This window comes from Corapipo altera, unplaced genomic scaffold (genome assembly GCF_003945725.1).
Source record: "Corapipo altera isolate COAL_440 unplaced genomic scaffold, ASM394572v1 55, whole genome shotgun sequence".
NCBI lineage: Eukaryota > Metazoa > Chordata > Aves > Passeriformes > Pipridae > Corapipo > Corapipo altera.
Window position 1 is genome coordinate 5,512,606 of NW_020884882.1, and position 20,685 is coordinate 5,533,290.

Consider the following 20,685-nt stretch of genomic DNA (forward strand, 5'->3'; position numbering starts at 1 on the left):
CTTGTATGGGTATAGAACCTTGTGATGAACTCTTGGATGTATTAATTCAGTAAGACCAATACCCTGCACCAGGACAGAGGATGATGTTGCCTTCTTGAAGGCTGTCATGAATCAAATCTGCTGCTGTCTCAGCTGCAAAATTTAACTTTGGACTGAAGAGCTATTTGTGCCTTCTTTCGAAGCCATTATTGGCTGTTGGTGACTGTACTTTTTGTTCTTGTGCACCAGCTTAGCTAATCTGAGGCTGGCAAACACGTTTTTGGATACCCTTCAAATTTGCTGGTTCAGGTTCATTGAGTCAGACAATGTGCTGTGCTAGTTCCTAATTCTGAGCTACCAAAATTCAGAATCTCTGCCTGAACTGAAAGCCTGCTTCTGAGTCATGTTCTGATTTAATGCGCTAAAAATAAACTTGCAATGAACAAGACCATTTACAACATCATTGAAACTTATTTTTGGTAATTTGAGGAACACTTTTTCATGACTGAATGTGGAACAAATTGTGAAGAAGTACAATTTGAGGGTGGAAGGGGAGGCTTATTTGATTTTTAAATGCATTACAATCACATAAAGGTTTTTCAGATACCAAGTAGTGAGAAGGACATTGAAGAACGTTGTTATCAGTTCTTGTAGTCCAGGCCACTCATCCTTAAAAGTGCCTATTTTGGTTGTTTTTTTTTCCTTTAGAGAGCCCTCTGCAGTTCTATGTGAATTACCCCAACAGTGGCAGTGTGTCTGCATATGGGCCTGGCCTCATTTACGGGGTTGCCAATAAACCAGCAACTTTCACCATTGTCACGGAAGATGCAGGAGAGGGTAAGTCTGTCCTTTAAACCCATCCTACCCTAAACTAGGAACTTCTTGGTGGTGTAATGCACACTGGTGGTAATTTCCATTCCTGTGTCCAACTATGAACCTCTGATATGATACAAATGACTTGTGCAAATATCAGGCTGTAACTTGCAGTAAAAGCTGTTTTATTACCGCTTCCCAAGAGCAGTAGATGTATCTAGATGTATCCTGTGGTACAGGGTGCAAATGGTTTGTTTAATTAAAAATAAACTGAAGGCAGCTTAAATCTAGTGGGTGATGACTGGGTGTGGAATCACTGTTAGGTAAATCTAACAGACTGAATAGAGCTGTGGCCTTAGTGGATTGGCCTGACCTGGTTTTGCTGCTGTCCTTTGAAAACACACATCTTAAGTTGCATTTTAAGTACCAAGTATTGATCTTTCTCATTGGACCAAGTCTTTGGACTTGATGTGCACAAAGATTTACAGAAGTGCCATTCTCCTTGTTTCCTAGGTGGGCTGGACTTGGCTATTGAAGGACCTTCAAAAGCAGAGATCAGCTGCATTGATAACAAAGATGGGACGTGCACAGTCACATACCTGCCTACTCTGCCTGGGAACTACAGCATCCTGGTCAAGTACAATGACAAACACATTCCAGGCAGCCCATTCACAGCTAAGATCACAGGTATAAAGTTGAGACTTTGGGAAGCACTTCATATTAAAAGTTAACGTCTGATAGCATGGGGGACCTGGTTTGTGGCAGGAATTTGAAGTCCTCTGACTTGTTCTGCACTTAACCTTGTAAAGTTTTGTGACTTGTTTCTGTTTATGTATTCAGATGATAACAGAAGACGGTCTCAGGTTAAGCTTGGTTCTGCTGCTGACTTTATGTTGGACATCAATGAGACTGATCTCAGTCTCCTAACAGCCAGCATTAAAGCCCCATCTGGTCGTGATGAGCCTTGTCTTCTGAAGAGGCTGCCCAATAACCACATTGGTAAGCTCTGAGAGATTATTAGGGGTAGCCTTTGCTCCAATTTGCTTTGGCATGTAAAATCACTGACTTCTCTGCTCCTTCCCAGGACAGTCTTGTCAAACCAAGTGGTTGATAGTGTTTGGTACAGTTCCCCAAAGACAGAAGAGTGTGAAGAATGACCTTGTCTTAGGTTGCATGTGACATGTCAGGTTGCAATTGAAGTGGGTTTTGTCAGCATATATGAATGGCTTTGTGGTCCACTTGAGAGCAACACTTCAACATGTGTGAAGAGAGCGCTCTTCCAGTATTTCATTTCTTGGTGTGATTAAGGCATTTAAATCAAGTATAACATGAATAAAACCTGAAAAAATAAGTCATATTTCTCTGCTTCATAGGCATCTCATTCATTCCACGGGAAGTAGGAGAACATCTGGTTAGCATCAAGAAAAACGGGAGCCATGTACCAAACAGCCCTGTAACAATCATGGTGGTCCAGTCTGAGATCGGGGATGCCAGACGGGCAAGAGTTTTTGGACGTGGCTTGGTAGAAGGACGAACCTTTGAAATGTGTGACTTCATTGTAGACACAAGAGACGCAGGTCAGTTCCATGGCAAAGGGGACTGTGAGATGCTGTGAGATACATACCCACTCTACATGAGAGCATTGCCCCCTCATGTGTGATCACCAGCTGCTAATAGTGTGTTAAAGATGCATGGTCATTGTCAGTTATTAACTACAGACAACACTATTAACTTAGAATACACTTTGCATGGTCCTGGCTGATGTCTTCGGTTACAGCCAGCAGGGACTGTCACTGGGGCACTGATAAAAGTTTTTCATTTGATGGTGCTGGTTCTAGTATCATTTGGTAGAATGGAAGGGAAACAAAGAAGGAAATGAGGAAGATATTTCCCTGTTGGTTTAATGTGGAGCCTTGGATAACCTTTTAGCTTTGAAGATAACTTTTCAATATTAACAAAATAAAAGGGATATGGTCAGAGGATTTTAGGAGCTGAATGCATGCTGTGCCTTCAATATCTGACTGATTAGGAGTACAGAAATGTCATTAAGGCATCATGCAATTCCTGTGTGCCCATTATGATACAATCCTACTGCTATGAGTTTAAACTATTTAATGTCAGGTTTAGAGTAGAGCTATGGAAATCCGAGGCTAACTTATGTGTATTGTAGGTTATGGTGGGATCTCACTGGCAGTTGAAGGACCCAGCAAGGTAGAGATCCAAACTGAAGATCTAGAAGATGGAACTTGCAAAGTGTCCTATTTTCCAACTGTACCTGGCGTGTACATTGTGTCCACTAAATTTGCAGATGAACATATTCCAGGTAAGCAAAAGTGTTGGGAAAATTTTTGGTTAGTACAACTGAAGTCCTACCTAGCTGACCAGTCCCTGGAACTGTGGGTGGGCTGTGTGATCTGGCTTGCACCGTAAGTCCCAAAGATTCGAGGGGGTCCTCCTCAAGCAGCAAGCATCAGAAACTGTTCTGCTTCCATGGGTGTATTTATTTCACTTGGACCTGACTGTTGGCTGTAAAACTTCCCCTGTGATCCCCTACAAGTCAGAGGAAACTTTCACTTGACCCCTCAATGCAGTGTGTAATGCGCAGAGGAGGAATGACTTGCTGTTGTACTTACAGGCAGCCCATTCAGTGTGAAGATAAGTGGTGAAGGAAGAGTTAAGGAGAGCATCACACGAACAAGACGGGCTCCCTCTGTTGCAACAGTAGGAAGCGTATGTGATCTGAACCTAAAAATCCCAGGTAAGCAGCAACATCCTTATCCCCAAAACCACAACTTGCACTTGTGTAGCTTGGGTGCACCTGAAGCAGAAATACAAACTTCAGTGTTGTGAAGACATCCTCATATTAAGATAGTTTTGGGAAGAAACACCGGTAGTGTGTCTCTTTGAATGGTTAAAAATAAACATGACCATGGTCAACATATGGAGAAATAAATACCAGAGAGGCCTTAATTTAATTTACTGTGTGTGCAGCAGGCTGGGGAATGGGCTGCACAGCTCACCTTGGCTCCAGGGGTTTAAGATCATCATGTAAGCTGTTAAATGTTTGTATTGCCGTCTGGAAACTGTGAATCACGTAGGCCAGGCTTAGCTGGCTGCACTTTTCCAGCCACTTAATCTGCCTCCGTAGAGGGAGCTTAACTGGGAAGCTGTAACTGGCTGGGCTTGCTGCTTGGCAGCACACACCTGCCTGAGCATACGAATGGGCACCTATGTACCTCTTCTGTCATTTGTGCTGTGTAATCACTTCAGCTCAGGTCCTGCTTCCAAAAACAAAATACTAAAACCCCTTGTAGCTTTCTAATCTGCATGTTTTTTATTCTCTTCATGTTAGAAATTGACTGTAGAGATATGGAAGCACAGGTAACTAGTCCCTCTGGGAGAAACTTCAATGCTGAAATTTCAGAGGTTGACAAAAACACCTACTGCGTCAGCTTTGTGCCACAAGAAATGGGAGTCCACACTGTGGATGTCAAATACAGAGGGCAGCCGGTGCCAGGCAGCCCCTTCCAGTTCACTGTGGGGCCACTGGGCGAGGGAGGAGCCCATAAAGTGAGAGCTGGAGGCCCGGGGCTCGAGCGTGGAGAGACAGGTGTTCCAGGTGAGTCCTCTGTTCTCACTGGGCTCCAGTGTGTGCTGTGTGCAGCTCTGCAGTGCAGGGTTTTGGTTTCTGTTGGCCTCTTCTCTGAGAGTTTGAGCAGAGCTTGGTGTAACACTGTGGGGTTGCCCCAAGCCAGGGGTGGCCAGTGGAGAAACATGGAGAAATAATATTGTTGTGTCATGTGAATGGAAAAGTCTGGAAATCCACATTTTGGAAACTGACTGCTCTCACAGGGTGAACTCAAGGTTGTAAGTTGTGTTATACCGGGCTGATAGGCTAATTCAAGGCTAATAGGAGCCTTCTGGAGAAACTGCTGAGCAGTATGTCCCAGGTTGACAGGACAATGATGATACATTTAAGTATGAGATACTGCACAGTCTGTTAGGAAGAAGTTGCAACCCAGCAGCAGCAAACTTAGTCTTGTGTGCTCGTATGCTTCAACAGCTGAGTTTAGTATATGGACACGGGAAGCTGGAGCTGGAGGACTATCTATTGCTGTAGAAGGCCCAAGTAAAGCAGAAATCACCTTTGATGACCATAAAGATGGATCATGTGGTGCATCATACATAGTTCAAGAGCCAGGTATGTACCGAGACCAGATCATAGGGAAACAACATTGAATGTGACTTTCAAAGAAAGTAAGGACACTCATTGCTTCTTTTCTCCCTGCAGGCAACTATGAGGTGTCCATAAAGTTCAATGATGAGCACATTCCTGAAAGCCCCTACCTGGTTCCTGTCATCGCCCCCTCCGATGATGCTCGCAGGCTCACTGTCACTAGTCTTCAGGTGAGACATAAGGAAACATCTCTACAACTTACCACACAGACTGATTTCGTCCTTGTTCTCCAAGACCAAAATGGTTGTCATTTCTTCTTAGTAAAAGTCTTGCCTTGGTTGGTGCTTGTTTTCAAGCTCAGCTTGCAGCCAGAGAGGTTTTTGGCAGCTGGCCCACCTCTGGCGAGCCAGAATTCAAAGGCAGAAGGCTCAACTGAGTGTATTACAGATAATGACACTTGGGAATTAGGAACAAGAGGCTACAGAAATACCATTGGAGGAGTTAAAAAGTGTTTCCCACCCCATTAGCTAGGGGAGGGCAAAGGAGAACTGAAACATGGAAGTGAACTGCCAGTGATCATGCTGGCACTGACTTCCTTGGTTGGCCCACAGAAGAGCAGCTGGGTTTCCAGGGGTAGTGTAGGGCTGTGCAGCTGGGATGTCACTGCAGCCTGGCTGGGCAGACAGAGGGGGCCCCATGGTGAGGTTGGTGAGGTTGGGGTGCAGATTTGCTCTGGCTGATGTCATGAAACCACACAATCGCAGCTCACGTGATTCATGAGCGGTAGCGAATCTCAGAGTGAGTCACAGCTTTGTAGCTGGTCTGGGATCATCTGCTAAACTCACCATGTCATTTGTGTGTGTGTGTGGTTACAGGCATTAAAATACAAGTAACATTAAAGGCCTGACTAAAATCTCCAAAGCCAGAAGCTTGGATGTGAGACTGAGAATCTGTGTCTAAATATACTGTACCTCAGTCCTCAGTGAGTGGTGATTAGTACTTCAGTTGAGGCTTTTTTTTCAGCTATGGTTTTTTGGCTAACCCAGCTGTGGTTCCCAGGAGTTTACCTAGGCTGCAGGACTTCTCCACCTCGGCTGTAAAAATGAACCATGACAGCCTGATCCAATAGTATCTCTTCTAACCAGGAGTTACAAGGGCGTTAATTAGTCACTGTGGTATTGATGTTTACCTTGTGTTTCATTTAAAGACTCTTTGACAGGAATACTCACTTCAGTTAAGTCCTGGAGAGGCAGATAAAGCTGAGTATTTGGTAACGGAGTGCATTGTGCAGCATCAGCCTCCACTAAACCCACATCAGGGACTTGTTTATACGTTGTACCTCAGTTCTACTCAGTTGCATTTATTTTCCTCTTCAGGATTTAGTTGAAAACAAAATCAGGTAAAGTATGTTAAACATGAGATGTTACTGGTAGATAGCTTCATGTGCTGTGCTGGTTGAGGACCATTGCAACTCAGATGTGGAGCTGCTTTGCCTTCGACCGACGGCCTGACAGCACCACAACATCTGGTTTCATGTTTTAAATTGCTTTCTCATGTTTAAGACATCTTGTGGTGGCGTTCTAAATGCAGCCTCTTGTGGCAAATATAAACATGCATATTACTCTTTCAGACAACTGGATTATCAGAGGCTTTTCCCTGAATGAATCTGGAATGAGTGAATGGGTTGTGAAAATGGAGCTATAGCTTAAGCATCTTTTAAATCAAGTGCCTGAATACTGAGGACTGACCTCAGCGATAACGGGTGACTAGTCTTGTAAGCCTGCCTCTCTTTGATGTGGCAGAGCCGTCAGGCTTCCAAAAACCCGTGGTACCGTGGGAGAAGTCAGCCTAGCCAGTGTGGGTGACTCCTGAATCAGCCACCCCCTAAGAGGCAAGAGAGCTGATTTGAGCGTTAATGCAAGTAACAACATTATGCCTTTTGTTGAAACCTAAAAAAACCCTCATGCTGAAGCGGTTATTTCCCTGCCACAAATCTTGTGCTGTCTGAAACAAGAAGTTTAAATTTGATAATCTGACTGTTGCATTCTCAGGAGTCTGGATTAAAAGTTAATCAGCCGGCATCCTTTGCTATAAGGCTGAACGGGGCAAAGGGCAAGATCGACGCTAAAGTCCACAGCCCCTCTGGAGCTGTCGAAGAGTGCCATGTGTCTGAGCTGGAGCCAGGTGAGCACAGCTTTATGGTGTCATAACCAACTGTCTGACCTCCAAAACATTTGCTGTCCCACAGCAAGGGAATTCAGTTTCTTTGGCTTGCGAACAGTGTACCCAAAGGATGAGCACCTTGCTTCAAAAATTACTTCTTGGTGTCAAGAGCTGTTCAGTCAGGGTTACGTCCATGCTTTTCCTAGATAGCAGATGAACTGACTGACCCCCATTTGTGTAACGTACAGACATTTAAGTCTTGGCCTGCCAGTGAAGGTACAGTGATATTAGTCATAAATGAAATATGATGTGGGAGAAATATGATGGGGAGAAGTTTATTTTTCAAAGCTATGCTTCCATCTTTGACTAATAGTTTATTTTTAACTTGCACTCACTCCTTCATATGAAATGTCAAGGAAGCTGACTATAAGCAAACACTACAGAAAGCTCAACACCTGTTTCAGCAATGAGCTTTTCTTTTTCACTTGAAGTCTCTATGAGTTATGGCCTGTACTATGGACAGACAGCAGCTGTCCAGCTGGGGGAGATCAGTCCCTCCTCTGAGTTAACACGCAATCAAAAATGTTAAATATCAGCAAATTGCTAAATTACTTCATTAGATAAAGGTGCTTGTGTCTGTGGTGTCAGAGCAGCATGCTCAGCCCACTGGTGAGATTTGGCTTGCTCTGACCAGCTGCTTTTCTTCTCTGCGCTGCTCCCTCAGCTGCTGACAGGTTGGGCTGTGATTCAGTTGTCATGTTTAGTGCACGAGTGAGGCAAATAACTCTAAAATTCACTCTGCAGACTAGATGACAGCTGAGATCAGGTCCCAGTAAACAAGGTGAAAATCCAATCTGTAACACCTCCCGCAATAAATACAGCATTTTCCTACTTAAATATGAGCTTAGCAGCTTGTGTAGCTGAGTTCACTAAACCTGGGACCAAAACATGTCAAAGCATTACAGAAGCTTGGGTTGGTAACCAGCTGGGTTTAATTGCTGGTTTACTGTTTGATTGTTATCTCTGATATGTCAGAAAAGCCACTTCTCTCTCACAGATAAGTACGCCGTTCGGTTCATCCCCCACGAGAACGGCATCCACTCCATCGACGTGAAGTTCAACGGGAGCCACGTGGTGGGCAGCCCGTTCAAAGTGCGTGTGGGCGAGCCCGGGCAGGCGGGCAATCCCACGCTGGTCACGGCCTACGGATCCGGCCTGGAGAGCGGCACCACGGGTAACCCTCCTCTTACAGCTCCGATACAGACCTGTTTGCACTTGGTTTTGAGGCATACGCAGAAGTTGTTCCTAGGCATATTTTTACATGACTTTGCCTGCTAAGGCAGCTGAACTAACCCACATTCTCTGCTGACCTGAGCACAGGCTAATTTTGCTTTCTAGCATGCTCCTCATGTCTTATAACCATCACTTACAAGTCTGCAGGCTATACTGAGCCTTAACAACCTTAAAACTTGTGTAAATCAGCAGCTGCAGCGTGCGTTCAGTGGAACTGCTGCTTAGCAGCTGGGCTAACTCTGCCAGTTAGCTGAGCTCCACCTCGGTGGTCCCTTGGAGCTCTGGAGATGCTCTGGCTCCCTTCCACGCATGAACACAGTGTCTGAGTTGGCTGTCTAGTGGAAGAAATCTTGTTTAACTTGTGTGCCCCTGTTAATTAAATAGGTACCAGGGTGTACCCTGTTACCTTCCCTTCAGTGCTTGCAGCTCTAAGAAATTTCAAGTTAAATGTAGTATGATGTGTGAACCCTGGGGAGAACAGTGGATTGTTGTGTTGGCTGTGTGCTTCAGATGCAGCATGAACAGTCTCTTCTCGGAAATCTGACACCCCGGTGTCTGCTGCGGTTTCCTCATCTGATAGTTCTCAACTCAAGAATGTAGAGTTTAGGGTTTGTTTTTTCATTTCTATGATTGGTGGCCTTAGTAAGAAAGTATGAAAACATTCCAGGATATGTACATTGATTTATTTAATTGTGTGCTTGCTCAGGCCACACACACAGGTGAATAGCAGAGTAAAACTGATTATTTTTCTTTCCTTTTGTTATGCAAGGGAATAGCTAGTTCCTCTTATCCCATCTACTGCTGTGTCTTGTGGATTCCATTTCATTACCTTTTTTCTCCCTGGGAAAAAAAATACTGCAGTTATTCAGTTAAAGCTTCTGGTGTTCTGGAGAAACCAAGCAGTTGGTTTTGGAAACATGCGGATACACCACATAAAATAAAGATCCAGCCTGTGCTGCTTTAATAGGTGGAAACAAAAGCACTCATTAATACTTAGCCACTGATGCATCAGGGACAGGGGAATTTTTCTCCATCTATAAAGGTGCTTGGGGTTGTTTTAAATCTAAATAGACTGTTTAACTTCAGTAAAGTTACTCTGTGCCCCGTTGTTGAATCCTGGCTGCTGCCAAAGGCCCGGTGGTGCCCTGGGAGCTGCCGAGCAGCGTTTCTGAACAATGACCCAGTGTAGGGGTTTCAATAGCCAGTGGCTGAGCACCTGAACCATCCCCCAGGAGGGCTGCGTGCCTGCAGCCTGCAACAATGCGAGCCTTCATCTGGGGCACAGGGAAAAACAGTGACTCTGGAGCAAGAAGTCTTAGTGAGCAGCTGTGCAGGTTGCTGGCTTTGGGAATTAACTTCCTTCCAGTGGAGCGGGGCATTGCAGGTTGATGCCTGACCTCCTGGGCAGACAGTTCCAGGGACATGGGTTGCTGGAGCACTGTAAGATGGCACAATCGTCTGTGGGAACTGGGCTCTTCCAGCATTGCGACACAGCAGCCTCTTGTGTGGAGAGGCTACAAACTTCTCCCTAGTTTATTCCCATGTCTGCATGCTTCTGTCGCAGCAGCAGTAAACTTTCCCATGGCCATCCTGATTTTGAGTGAGCTCGAGCACTTTATTCCTTCTCAGCAGTGTCTCATGCTACAGCCCAAAGATCATAAATATTTTAAGCCAGAGTTTGACAGTAAATTATTTGGGGGCTGAAAGCCTTATTTAATTTTTTCTTGTGTCGTTGGCATTGTGTCATTGGCTTAGTATTAGCAGCAATAATTCAGCTGTGTTAACCAGATGCTGTAATTAAACAAGCTTTTGTTTCCACAAACTGCTTGGAGTGCTGTTGCCAAGCAGTTCAGACACCCATCTCCTCCAGGAGATCTCCTGCCCCTTGTCTCTCCTGCTTTCCTGTAGGCTCTTCAGTGCTGATTTGTGGTCCAGGCAGCTCTGAGCTCTCCGAATTTATACATGCTGGAGCTGTGTTAGTGTGGGCTCTGACACCCAAGAGAAAGGCTCTTGCTTTCTCTCTAAGCCAGTTTTTTGATGGTGAATTACTTCCATTTCAGTCCTGAAGGGCTCTCATGACCCCTTGTCCCACACAGTCACATAACCCAAGCCGAGAAGGGAGCAGGATGAAGCCGGGGAGACTTCCAGGGGTGCAGAGCCCCTGGCTGGGACTTGCCTGTGAGAGGATGTGGGGCGGGGGGATGTGGTGTCCCTCCCTGCCTGCAGCCTTGGGCAGCCTGGTCTTGCACCGAATTACCCCTTCCTATTTAATGACTGAGGCTGCATGTGTAACATGGGTGTGAGGAAGAGTGTGTCTTACTGTGCTACATCTTTCTAGGACTGCAGTCGGAGTTTTTCATTAACACGACCAAGGCTGGTCCAGGTACCCTCTCTGTTACAATTGAAGGGCCATCAAAGGTGAAAATGGACTGCCAGGAAACTCCAGAAGGTTACAAAGTCATGTACACACCCATGGCTCCAGGAAACTATTTAATTGGAGTTAAATATGGTGGACCTAACCACATAGTGGGCAGCCCCTTCAAGGCAAAGGTTACAGGTAAAAAGCTAACCAGTACTTACTGTGTGCCTGAAGCAGCTCGTGTCATTCAGCAAATACGTCCCTCTTGAGACAGTGGCATTCTGGTCTAGATGCCCAAAAGCATGAGAAGAAAAACGTTCCTCCCTATCACCTCCAAAGCCTAGATGAGGGCTCTCATCTAGGAGCAGCTATAAGAGCAACAGTCATGGAGCTTACCAGCTTGACTCAGTGGTGGGCCGTAAAAAAGCTTCATGGGGGAATATTAAATCCTGATCTAGCGTCAGGGTGTTGCACTGGCAGTAGGGAAATATGACTTATTTACCCATTTTCCCCACAAAGCCTGAAACCTGCTTGCCTGTGGCATAAGTGATGCCTCTCTTGGTCTGATTTTGGTGCAGGTGTCACCTAACCAAACATCGCTAGCATCTGGGAGGCTTTTAGATGATGTGAGGAAGGCTGGTTTAGGAAGCTTGTTTTCTCTTCACCACTGTGTTTAAGCACAGGCTGGAGCTCATCTCTGCTGCTGCCCCTGAGCTAGTGAACCCTCTCCTGGTGCCCAAAGTGCAGGGATGTTCTTGGGAGAGGGCGGCAGGGACTGCACTTCCTCAGGCTGGGACACGCTCTGCTTTCAAAATGGGTTATTGCAAAATTGCACCTGCTTTTCTGCCAACTCAAGTTTAATTTTTGCCATTTGGTGATTGGAGCACAATTAACTCTTCTTAAGCCAGCTTTGCTTAATGAATCCTGAAGTTCCTGTGGTCCTTCAACCACTTGAGGGCTCTGGGATGGGATCGCTGCCAGTGGTGCTGGAAAATGTCAGCTTAAAAACCCAAGTAGGAAATTGCTCCTCTTCAAAAATGCATTTTGGATGCAGAATGCATGCTAGTCATTAGGAGGGTTTCGAAACCTCCTTGTGAATGCCTTTCAGATGGGGAGAATCTGAATGTCAGAAATCTTCTCTGTTTCCAGGACAGCGACTGGTTAGCCCAGGCAGTGCCAACGAAACTTCTTCCATCCTGGTAGAGTCGGTGACAAGGTCATCCACTGAAACTTGCTATAGCGCCATTCCCAAATCCACCTCGGATGCTAGCAAAGTGATTTCCCGTGGAGCAGGACTCTCAAAGGCTTTTGTGGGTCAGAAAAGTTCTTTCTCTGTGGACTGCAGCAAAGCAGGTATGGATGCAGAATCCAGCTGGATGTTCACGGTGGGTGGTTTAGCTGGGCTGGTTTTTCCTCTAAACCAACTTGCAGAGTTAAAATTCAGAGCTTGAGGTGTTGATCTGATTCTAAAGAAAAACTCTAAATACTACACTGTATTCACTGAGTCAGTCCTAATATAGAGTCTGTAAAGATGCCAGTTCCTCTCCAAATGACTTCATCTGAGCCAGGTGCACCCGAAAGAACCACAGGGTTATGGCATGAGAACAAACAGGTTGCTGAACTTAAGCAACCCTTGTGGTGCATTGTAGCATTTAATGCACAGTGTTCCCATTTGCCTTGAGCACTGATCAGCATCATCAGCATCATCATCCAGGAGCTCTGTGGAGGGTGGATTACAGGCCAGCTGTGTTCACTGGCCCCTGCTATTAACTTCTGATGAAGTACTTGTAAAGCAGTGCCAGCTCGTTTTCACAGGCAGCATTGATGTCTCCTGTGCTCTAGTTAGTTAGATAGTGGTACCCTATCAGATCTGGCAAAATGCTCAAATAAACCCTTGCCTCTATGAGGTTGAAAGCTTTTTAAAATAAAATTCCTTCTTATACCAAATTAGCTGAGCCATACCTCAGACTACCACTCTGTGAATTGAAATAACAAAATCCATGTGTTACAGAGCCAGTATATTAAGGGACAACCATGCTGGCTTATTTAAGCTCAAGGAATGTTGACAGTCTGTTATTTTGCTGTAGGTTCCAATATGCTGTTGGTCGGTGTCCACGGACCCACAATACCGTGCGAAGAGGTGTCCATCAAGCATTTGGGCAGCCATCAGTACAACGTCACTTACGTCGTCAAGGAGAGGGGTGACTATGTCCTGGCAGTGAAATGGGGTGACGAGCACATCCCCGGGAGTCCCTTCCATGTCACCGTTCCATAAACAGTGCCAGAATTGGCCTCTGTGTTTGCAGTCCAGATGCAGAGTTATCCTGGGTGCAGTCCTGTTGCAAAATGCAGTATCTAGATACACACGGCTCACATTTCAATACAGTCAGATGTAGACTCTGTAACTATTTTGTACAAGCATTTCACTTCTATCCTACTTACCAACCTGATGTCAATCTATTTAATATCCTCCTCAAATTGTACCTTTGCAGTACTGTCCGGGTCACTTTTAATGTTCGGAGAATCGTATGGATGACTAGACACTAATTTCCCTTGCGGATGTTAAAGACTTTGGATGTTAATTGAAAACTGGAATTTGTCTTTGTAATTGGGTATCTTAACTACTGATTTTATTTGACTGGAGACTTTACATTTTAGTTATGGAATATGACTTGGGCTGTCCCCAGTTCAAATTCTTTTCTGTAAAGAAATGAGGTAAAACTGGTACTATAATAGGTGCCTTTCTATACTTGATCAATTTTAACGCTTAACATTATAAAAAGCTACTATAAGTGGCTTTACCACTCAAATTTAAAATGTTTCTGAAAATGCTCTGCTAGTGGTTTACATTTAGAAAAAGTTTATCTTTTACAGAAAACCAAAAGCAGATTGAAATCGACTTCCTGGAAGCTTTCAGCCTTTCTATATTAACGCTTTGTAACTCTAGACAGGTAGCTTTTTGTCCATGATGCTAGCAATGCGTTTTTTAATTAGCTTGGGATTCTGGTGATGTTTCTGTAACTTTACAGGTAACTCCCCACACTCTTTTTATTTAAGAACAAGCCCCTGGATTGGCTGTGTTAAGTAAATCCCCTAAACTTGCTGAGCCAGGGATAGTTCTCGCCTGTGTGACCCACAGCTGCTGCAGGACAGAGCACATGGTGTGTTGGGATGATGACCAGCAGTTTCCCTGGAGGCCACGGGCCTGGGGAGTAGTTGAGATGGTGCAAAGAAACCAGCCTAGGAAGGGGACCCACAGCTGCAGTGGGGTGTGGGGAGGGAGGGAGGGAGGGTGTGTGAACCTACCAGTAATAGCAGTACAAATAATAGCAATAGTACCATGAACAGACCCATCTTTGGTCCAAGGTGGTTTTTTGTGTCTCAGTCCAAGGACATGCCTGAAGCACACACGTCTTCTGAAATCCCCTTTGTGCTGCAACAGGCATTGCTGAGGAGGGTCAGGGAGTGGAAACTTCCTTATAACTTGTCTGTTTGTCCCGGATTGCTCCACGCTCCTTCCCAAGTGTATATCTGAATTGCTGTCAGCTGCTGGGGCTTTAGTAGACTCTCCTAATGAGCTTTAACTCTGCGACTACGAGAAGGTAGGATTTGTTGAAATGTCACTGTCCCTTGGGAGAAGTTCATGCTTATGGTTCTGTAGTTACATGTGGATGCACTACTCTCCAGCACAGTCATTGGGAAAATAAAGGAACATTGAGGGTTTTTTTACTGTGCTTTTTTTTGTGCCTTAATGTGAAATGCTCACTACATTGTAAAGTAGGAATTTAAAACAAAATAAACTGGAATAAAAATACAGGATTGTAAAATTGTATGTTATAACTTATTAAATAGAAATGTTTGCTTCATTAAAATGTGCATGTTAAAAACAATATTGGATTCCTTTCATATGTAGTCAGTAAAGTTCAAACTGAAACTACACCACATAGCAGCTTCAGGCAGACCGGATAGCCCATGGGCCCTGCAGGTAGCCATGAAAATTTGGCTACCTCAGTGCTGTTCTTTTTTTTTTTTAACTCTAAACCCCTTTATTTTCCTTAAAACAAAATGCCAGAAGTTTAAGCCACAGCATAAACACCCTATGCCTCTTTGCCCCTCCGCAGAGCCCAGGCACGGGGGCAGTGGAGCTGGCACTGGTGTGTCCCTTGAGCTGCCAGCTGGGTTATCAGTCTGATCCCAGGGCACTCCAGTGGCACCCCCTGTTCCTCCAGGCTCCCTGGGGTTGTTTGCAGAAGGTGTCTCCCTGCACCTGGGACCGGCAGCTCCGGCACAGGGCCATGGAAACCAGCAGATGTTTTCCCAAACACACTCCTGAAAGCCCCAGTGAAACCTGAGATGCAGTGGCTGCCAAGGACTTTCCTGCCCCAGGTTTATCAGATTATTTCCTTTTTATAGTTAACTGTGTTTCATTAGCCTTGTGCTACGTCAGCATGAACCTCCTATTTAATGTTTTTAAACAAAACAAAATAACCTGGATACAGCTGTGGGGTGAGTAAACCTTAGGAGCGTCTCACCTGTGTAACCCCTATGTCCCAGTCACCCTGCCCTTGTCTGGCCTTCTCTTGGCTGTTACCCCTTGTCTGGGTTTAATGACAGTGGCTGAAATTAGTGGGGGTTGTCTGTCAAGTTGAGGGACACTGGTTGGTACCGTGGCAGGGTTTTCCTTCAGCAAAAGCTGACCTCTGCTTCAAGTGACCAACTCTGCCTTGCGTGGGCACTGACAGCTGTGGTGGAGTGTCCATAAAAATTACCTTGCTAAGGAGAGCAAGTACCCAGTCGTGGTGATGAGAAGAGCTTCTGGTGTAACTTGGCTGTGTTGATCTTTGGCAACAACATTCAGCCACCTCCAGCAGCTCTGGCAGCTGAGGACTGACTTTGTCTTGGGCACAGAGTGGTGCTTTGGGGGACATTCTGCTCTGCTTTTGGTCTCTGGCACCTGGAAGGTTTCTGTGTGCAGTGCCCACCTTAGCAGGCAGCTATGGGGCTGGAGTGTTGGTGTACTGGGTTACTGGTGTCCCAGTGCCTCCTGCTGGGTAGCCTTGCAATGGTACAAGATGCACTTTCTTCATTATAGGCAGAGGACTGGTAGTACTTTTTTGCCTTTAGCTGTGGAAGTGTTTTTCTGCCACTTCGGTTGAACTTAAGTTCTTTTTTGTTGTTTATAGTCTCTCCTTGGTGCAGGTTTATAGCAGGGTTTTGCCACCTAGTGCCTGTGAGTCCCACTGGGAACTCATCCATCCCTCTTCAACTGGCCCAAACTGTCCTGTGAGTGCTCTGCTGGATCTGGCAGTGCCCTCGGTGGCCACCTGGACGCCCTGGTGGCCACTGAGTCAGGCATGGCCACATAGGAAAACACTGGGACGCTCTGTACCTCCGGGAGGTTCACTGGATGTTTTGGTGGGTGGTGGAAGGTAAGTCCCTGGGGCACACCAGTTCCCATGGGATGGTCACTCTCCTGAGCATTCTATTTCCCTGCCTGTTGTCAGTGGGGTTTGATGCACTTGTACATCCCAATGGGCAGAGAGAAGGGGTCTTTAGAGATGCTGTCCTGGAGCTCCTCACAACTTGCACACTCAGACTGTCCTTCACTCCCTGTCTGCCCTGTAGTGGTCCCTGACCCTGTGCTGTGCTTGTTCCTGCCATACCCTGGGGTCTCACCTGCATTTGCTGCCCCTGGCCACCTCCTTTGGTTTGGGGAGCTTTGGAGTTCCCTCTTCAGACCCCTCTGGGTGTCCCTGCTTACCTCCATGTCTCTGCAGCCAGCATGGCAAATATCTTGTATACTAGGGTGTGCTCAAAACTGAGAATTACATTTCATCTTGTGCAGCTGTGAGTATCTATAACAAATTAAATATATGTATTTAAATAATTTAAATAGCTTTGGGGTTAAATAATTACTATTAATTAACTTATTCTAATAATTTAAAATATTCCAATGCTTATTCTAATAATTAAAATTATTTAATCTTTTTATTGCTTCAAATTAATAACTGAATTATTTTATATGTGTATATATAAAGATAATCTAGTATAATTAATTTTTCTGGAAACATTACTGCAGTGCTCAGTCTCCAGGCCTGGGACTGTGCAGAGCACTTTGTGTGTTCAAGCTGCATTGCCCTTCACTCCCCAAAAAGCCCTGAGCTGCTCCGAGTCTCTTGGGTGCATTAGCAACGCGGGCACTGGGGCTGTTGCTCAGCAGAGCTCTGGCTTTGGTCAGATTATGCAAACCCTGTAATTAGTTTTCCCTCTAATTGTCTGTGGAAAGTGAGATTGTGAAATTTCCAATCCAGAAACTGCTTTTTTCTCTACTCACTTTTAACTTCTACGTGTATTTGTTTTAAACTGATTTGATTTTATTTTTCAGTTTGTTTTTTTTTTGCCCCATATTGAAATGTACTTGCAGGGCAGACAATGCACCTTTCTTACCTACAAAAAAAAGGGAGCAAACTGCGTATAAATCACCTTTAAAAGCCTGTCCAAGGTGGCTATGTATAAACAGACATCACTTGACAGAAACTGGGATCGAGTTGCACGAAACTTAACTCAGGGAATGGCATGATGCTTTTTTACACAGTGTTTTTTGTTTGTTTGAGGAGAGACTCTTTCCAAACCATTTGTTATTATGACAGCTGGCTGTGCCATGCTCTCCCATGAGCCAAATGAAACTGGTTGTCCAGTTTGGCCTCTGCCAGGTCAGGGACAGCTCTGGACCCATTGGCATGCAAGGGATGGGGTCTTGCAAAGCTGCTGGCAGCATCCTCAGGTGTTTATTCTGTGCTCTGTGCCAGCTGGCTTGGAGGAACTTCTTTTTTAAATTATTTTTCTTATTTTTCACATCTCCTGTCCACATCCAGAGTAGCACAAAGGAGTGTTTGGAATTTTGCTGCTGACAGCAGTGGTGCAGGGCTCCCAGCCCTGCTGTATTGCGGCAGGCTGGGAGCAAACCCACCTGGTACCTGAACCTTTAGGCATCCCAAACTCCTGTAAGCAAAGGTTTGTTTTTAAAAGTAATCTTCCTCTATGTTACAGCAACTTAGAGACGCTCCCATTCCCATCCTCCCTGCCACTGTGAGATGCCACATCTTCACAGCTCCATCCAAGCTGGAAGAGCAGCAGGAAGGGAGACAGCAATTTCTTCCTCCACAGTAATGGTTAATATTCCCAGGTCCCTTTCGCTGAAGGTTATCAAAACAGCCCCGCTGCCAGTCCCCCCTCTTGTGCTGGGCTGTTTCCCCAGGGCCTCCTGGGAAAACGCTTTTAAATGGCTTTTCAGAATTTCTCAGACTTTCAGAGTTAATTTTCATGGTTGTGAATTTATATTGCACACTTAGAAAAAACACTGCCACTAAATCAGGGTGGATTTATAACTCCTGTCGCTATTAATTTGACTGAAATTTAAAGCACATTCTTTATATAACATGAATGAAAGGCTAGTATTTATGATTTTTTTTTTAAATTAATAGGAAAATATGATTTAGCAGGATCCAGAGGTATGTTTGACAGCTCTTTCCTGCGCTGAGCTGCCTTTCTGCAAGACCTTGATACTGCAAATATTTACATCCCTGCTGAGCTGGAAGCCTGTGAGTCCTTCGGGCCCCATGGAGGAGCTGGCCCTGCCAGGGAGGTATTTCTTTCTGACAGAAGTATCCAGCTAGGGTGTTTTGTTTGGGGGGTGGGATTTTGCATCTGGCTTCCCCCAAAAATGGTTGGGGTTAGGCCCTCCTCCCAGTAGAGAGGCACAAAAAGCGGTCATGTCTCAATGCCGGCATTTGCAGAGCTTTTCAGGGAAGGTTTCTGGTTACTTTGCCAATATGAAAATTAATTCCTATAAATCTGTCTCCTGTCTAACAGAAAATTGCCCCTGCAAACACTGACAGTTGAGACATTATATTTAAAATGACACACAAACTATTTAACCTTGTTTTTTTCACCAGCTGAAAACCAGCCTGCAGAGAAAGGGCGCTTGTGGTTATTATATACAAGGTGAGAGTGCAGAGGTTGTGTCCCTGAACTCTTGGGATGATGGAGAGGAGCGTGGGCTAAACCCAGCTCAGGGGGGTTTAGGTTGGATATTAGGAAAGCATTTTTCACCCAGAGGATAGTTGGGCACTGGAACAGGCTCCTCAGGGAAGTGGTCACAGCATCAAGCCTGACAGAGTTCACAAACCCTTTGGGCAATGCTCTCAGGCATGTGGTCTGATTTTTGTCCTGTGCAAGGCCAGGAGTTGGACTTCAATGATCCTTGTGGGTCCCTTCCAACTCAGGATATTCTGTGATTCTGGCACTGGAGAAGGGTTGGTAGCATCTGTGGCAGAGAAGGGATGGTGGTGCTGGTGGCCAGAACGGCCTCACATCTTCCCCAAAACCAGGTACAAACCACCGAAGAGCAGAAGCCCAGTCACTGTAAGACATCCCGAGGGGCTGGGCAGGCAGGAAAGGCTGTGGCTGCTGCTGGACCAAGCCAGCTGCCCTGATGCTCCTGATGCAGATATGGCAGGGACACCAAGGGGGCCCTGGGGCAGATGTGTCCTGTAAGCTCCCAGCACCAGGTCCTGGGAGCCACTGCCTACAAGCAGGGCTGCCTTGTGAAAGTCATCGCAGCATGTTCCCAGTTAAATAACCCTGGGCAATGAATAACCAGCCCTGGAGCCAAGGAAGTGCTCCCTTTTTGTTGCAAAACTCATTTATAGACACGGTGGGCTCAGGGATGGGGGTCAGCCACGGGCTCTCTGCAGTGAGTGGAGCGGTCTGTATGGAGGCACAAGGGGGGATGCAGATCCACGAGCTCCCAGTTAAGTGTGAAATCGGCTTCCTCGGCGTGGCTGGGTTTGCTGGCCGTGCTGAGGGGGTCTGGGTGTGAATTTCACGGGAATTCTCCCAGACACTGGGACTTAGAGCAATGCCACCAGAGGGGGCTCTAGTAATACTTAATGTGTGCGTGACTCCACATGGTGGGGAGTGGGCAGGCGCCCTGAAGCAGGGAAAAAACACCTTATTCTGGGCAAGGGGGTGACGGAGGTTTGCAAATGCTTTTAAAGACCCATAGGTAGAGGGGGGGAGGGGGGAAAAGTGATTTTTCAAATTATTTTCCTTTTGAATAAAGGCACGAGAAGGATGACTACTGTCCTCACCTCCTGCTCTCCATCTCCCTAGCTTGCTTGGCAGAGAAAAGCCCCGCCCAGGGACCACTGAGCTCTGGGCTACAGGGGAACCGAAAAGGCTCCCACTGGGTTGCCCAGGGACGCCTTGCTCCCCTCCTAGTCCTTTTCTGTGGCAGATGCTCAGTCAGTGAGTGGCCAAGTCCAGCCTGGGGCACCAAGTGCTCCCCACGATCCCTCCAGAGGCTGAGGGAGCCATGAAGCAGCTGGGCTTGGACCAACTGCTGGTTTTAGCAATCCCACACTGGTAGGCTCTTTGATTTTTCTGCCTTTGATTTTGCTATCAGTGCTACCGGCCCCGCTGTGCATCAGCACAACACAGCCTTTCTAGGGCTGCAGCTCAGTTGTTTGCTGCACATCTGTACGTGGCCAAACATCTGTTCACATGTACATCTGGGAAGGGTCTGGGGCACACATCTTATGAGGAGCAGCTGAGGGAGCTGGGGGGTTTTAGCCTGGAGAAAAGGAAGTTTGGGGAGGACCTTATTACTCTACAGCTCCCTGAAAAGAGGGTGCAGACAGGTAGGAGCTGGTCTCTTCTCCCATGTAGCAAGTGACAGGACTACAGGAAAGGGCCTCAAGTTGCACCAGGGGAGGTTTAGATTGGATATTGGAGAAAATATTTCACAGGAAGGACTGTCAAGCATTGTCACAGGCTGCCTAGGGACGTGGTGGAATCACTGTCCCTGGAAGCATTCAAAAAACAGGATGTGGTGCTTAGG

General features: G+C 46.0%; 1 protein-coding gene across 4 annotated transcripts in view; it reads left to right on the top strand.

The window, feature by feature from the left end:
* Positions 1-14,674, top strand: part of FLNB (filamin B) — a 71,830-nt gene extending 57,156 nt beyond the window's left edge. For 3 of the 4 annotated variants that reach the window (XM_027640559.1, XM_027640560.1, XM_027640562.1), the window contains 14 exons: positions 688-816; positions 1,306-1,479; positions 1,633-1,791; positions 2,166-2,369; positions 2,963-3,115; positions 3,428-3,550; positions 4,145-4,411; positions 4,856-4,993; positions 5,084-5,199; positions 7,021-7,153; positions 8,190-8,366; positions 10,764-10,982; positions 11,934-12,137; positions 12,872-14,674. In XM_027640559.1, the coding sequence (XP_027496360.1) occupies positions 688-816; positions 1,306-1,479; positions 1,633-1,791; positions 2,166-2,369; positions 2,963-3,115; positions 3,428-3,550; positions 4,145-4,411; positions 4,856-4,993; positions 5,084-5,199; positions 7,021-7,153; positions 8,190-8,366; positions 10,764-10,982; positions 11,934-12,137; positions 12,872-13,059 (2,384 nt within the window). In that variant the 3' untranslated portion in view covers positions 13,060-14,674. The remainder of the gene's footprint in view (positions 1-687; positions 817-1,305; positions 1,480-1,632; positions 1,792-2,165; positions 2,370-2,962; positions 3,116-3,427; positions 3,551-4,144; positions 4,412-4,855; positions 4,994-5,083; positions 5,200-7,020; positions 7,154-8,189; positions 8,367-10,763; positions 10,983-11,933; positions 12,138-12,871) is intronic. The other variant, XM_027640561.1, reaches the window with a different exon arrangement.
* The last annotated feature ends 6,011 nt before the right edge of the window (positions 14,675-20,685 follow it).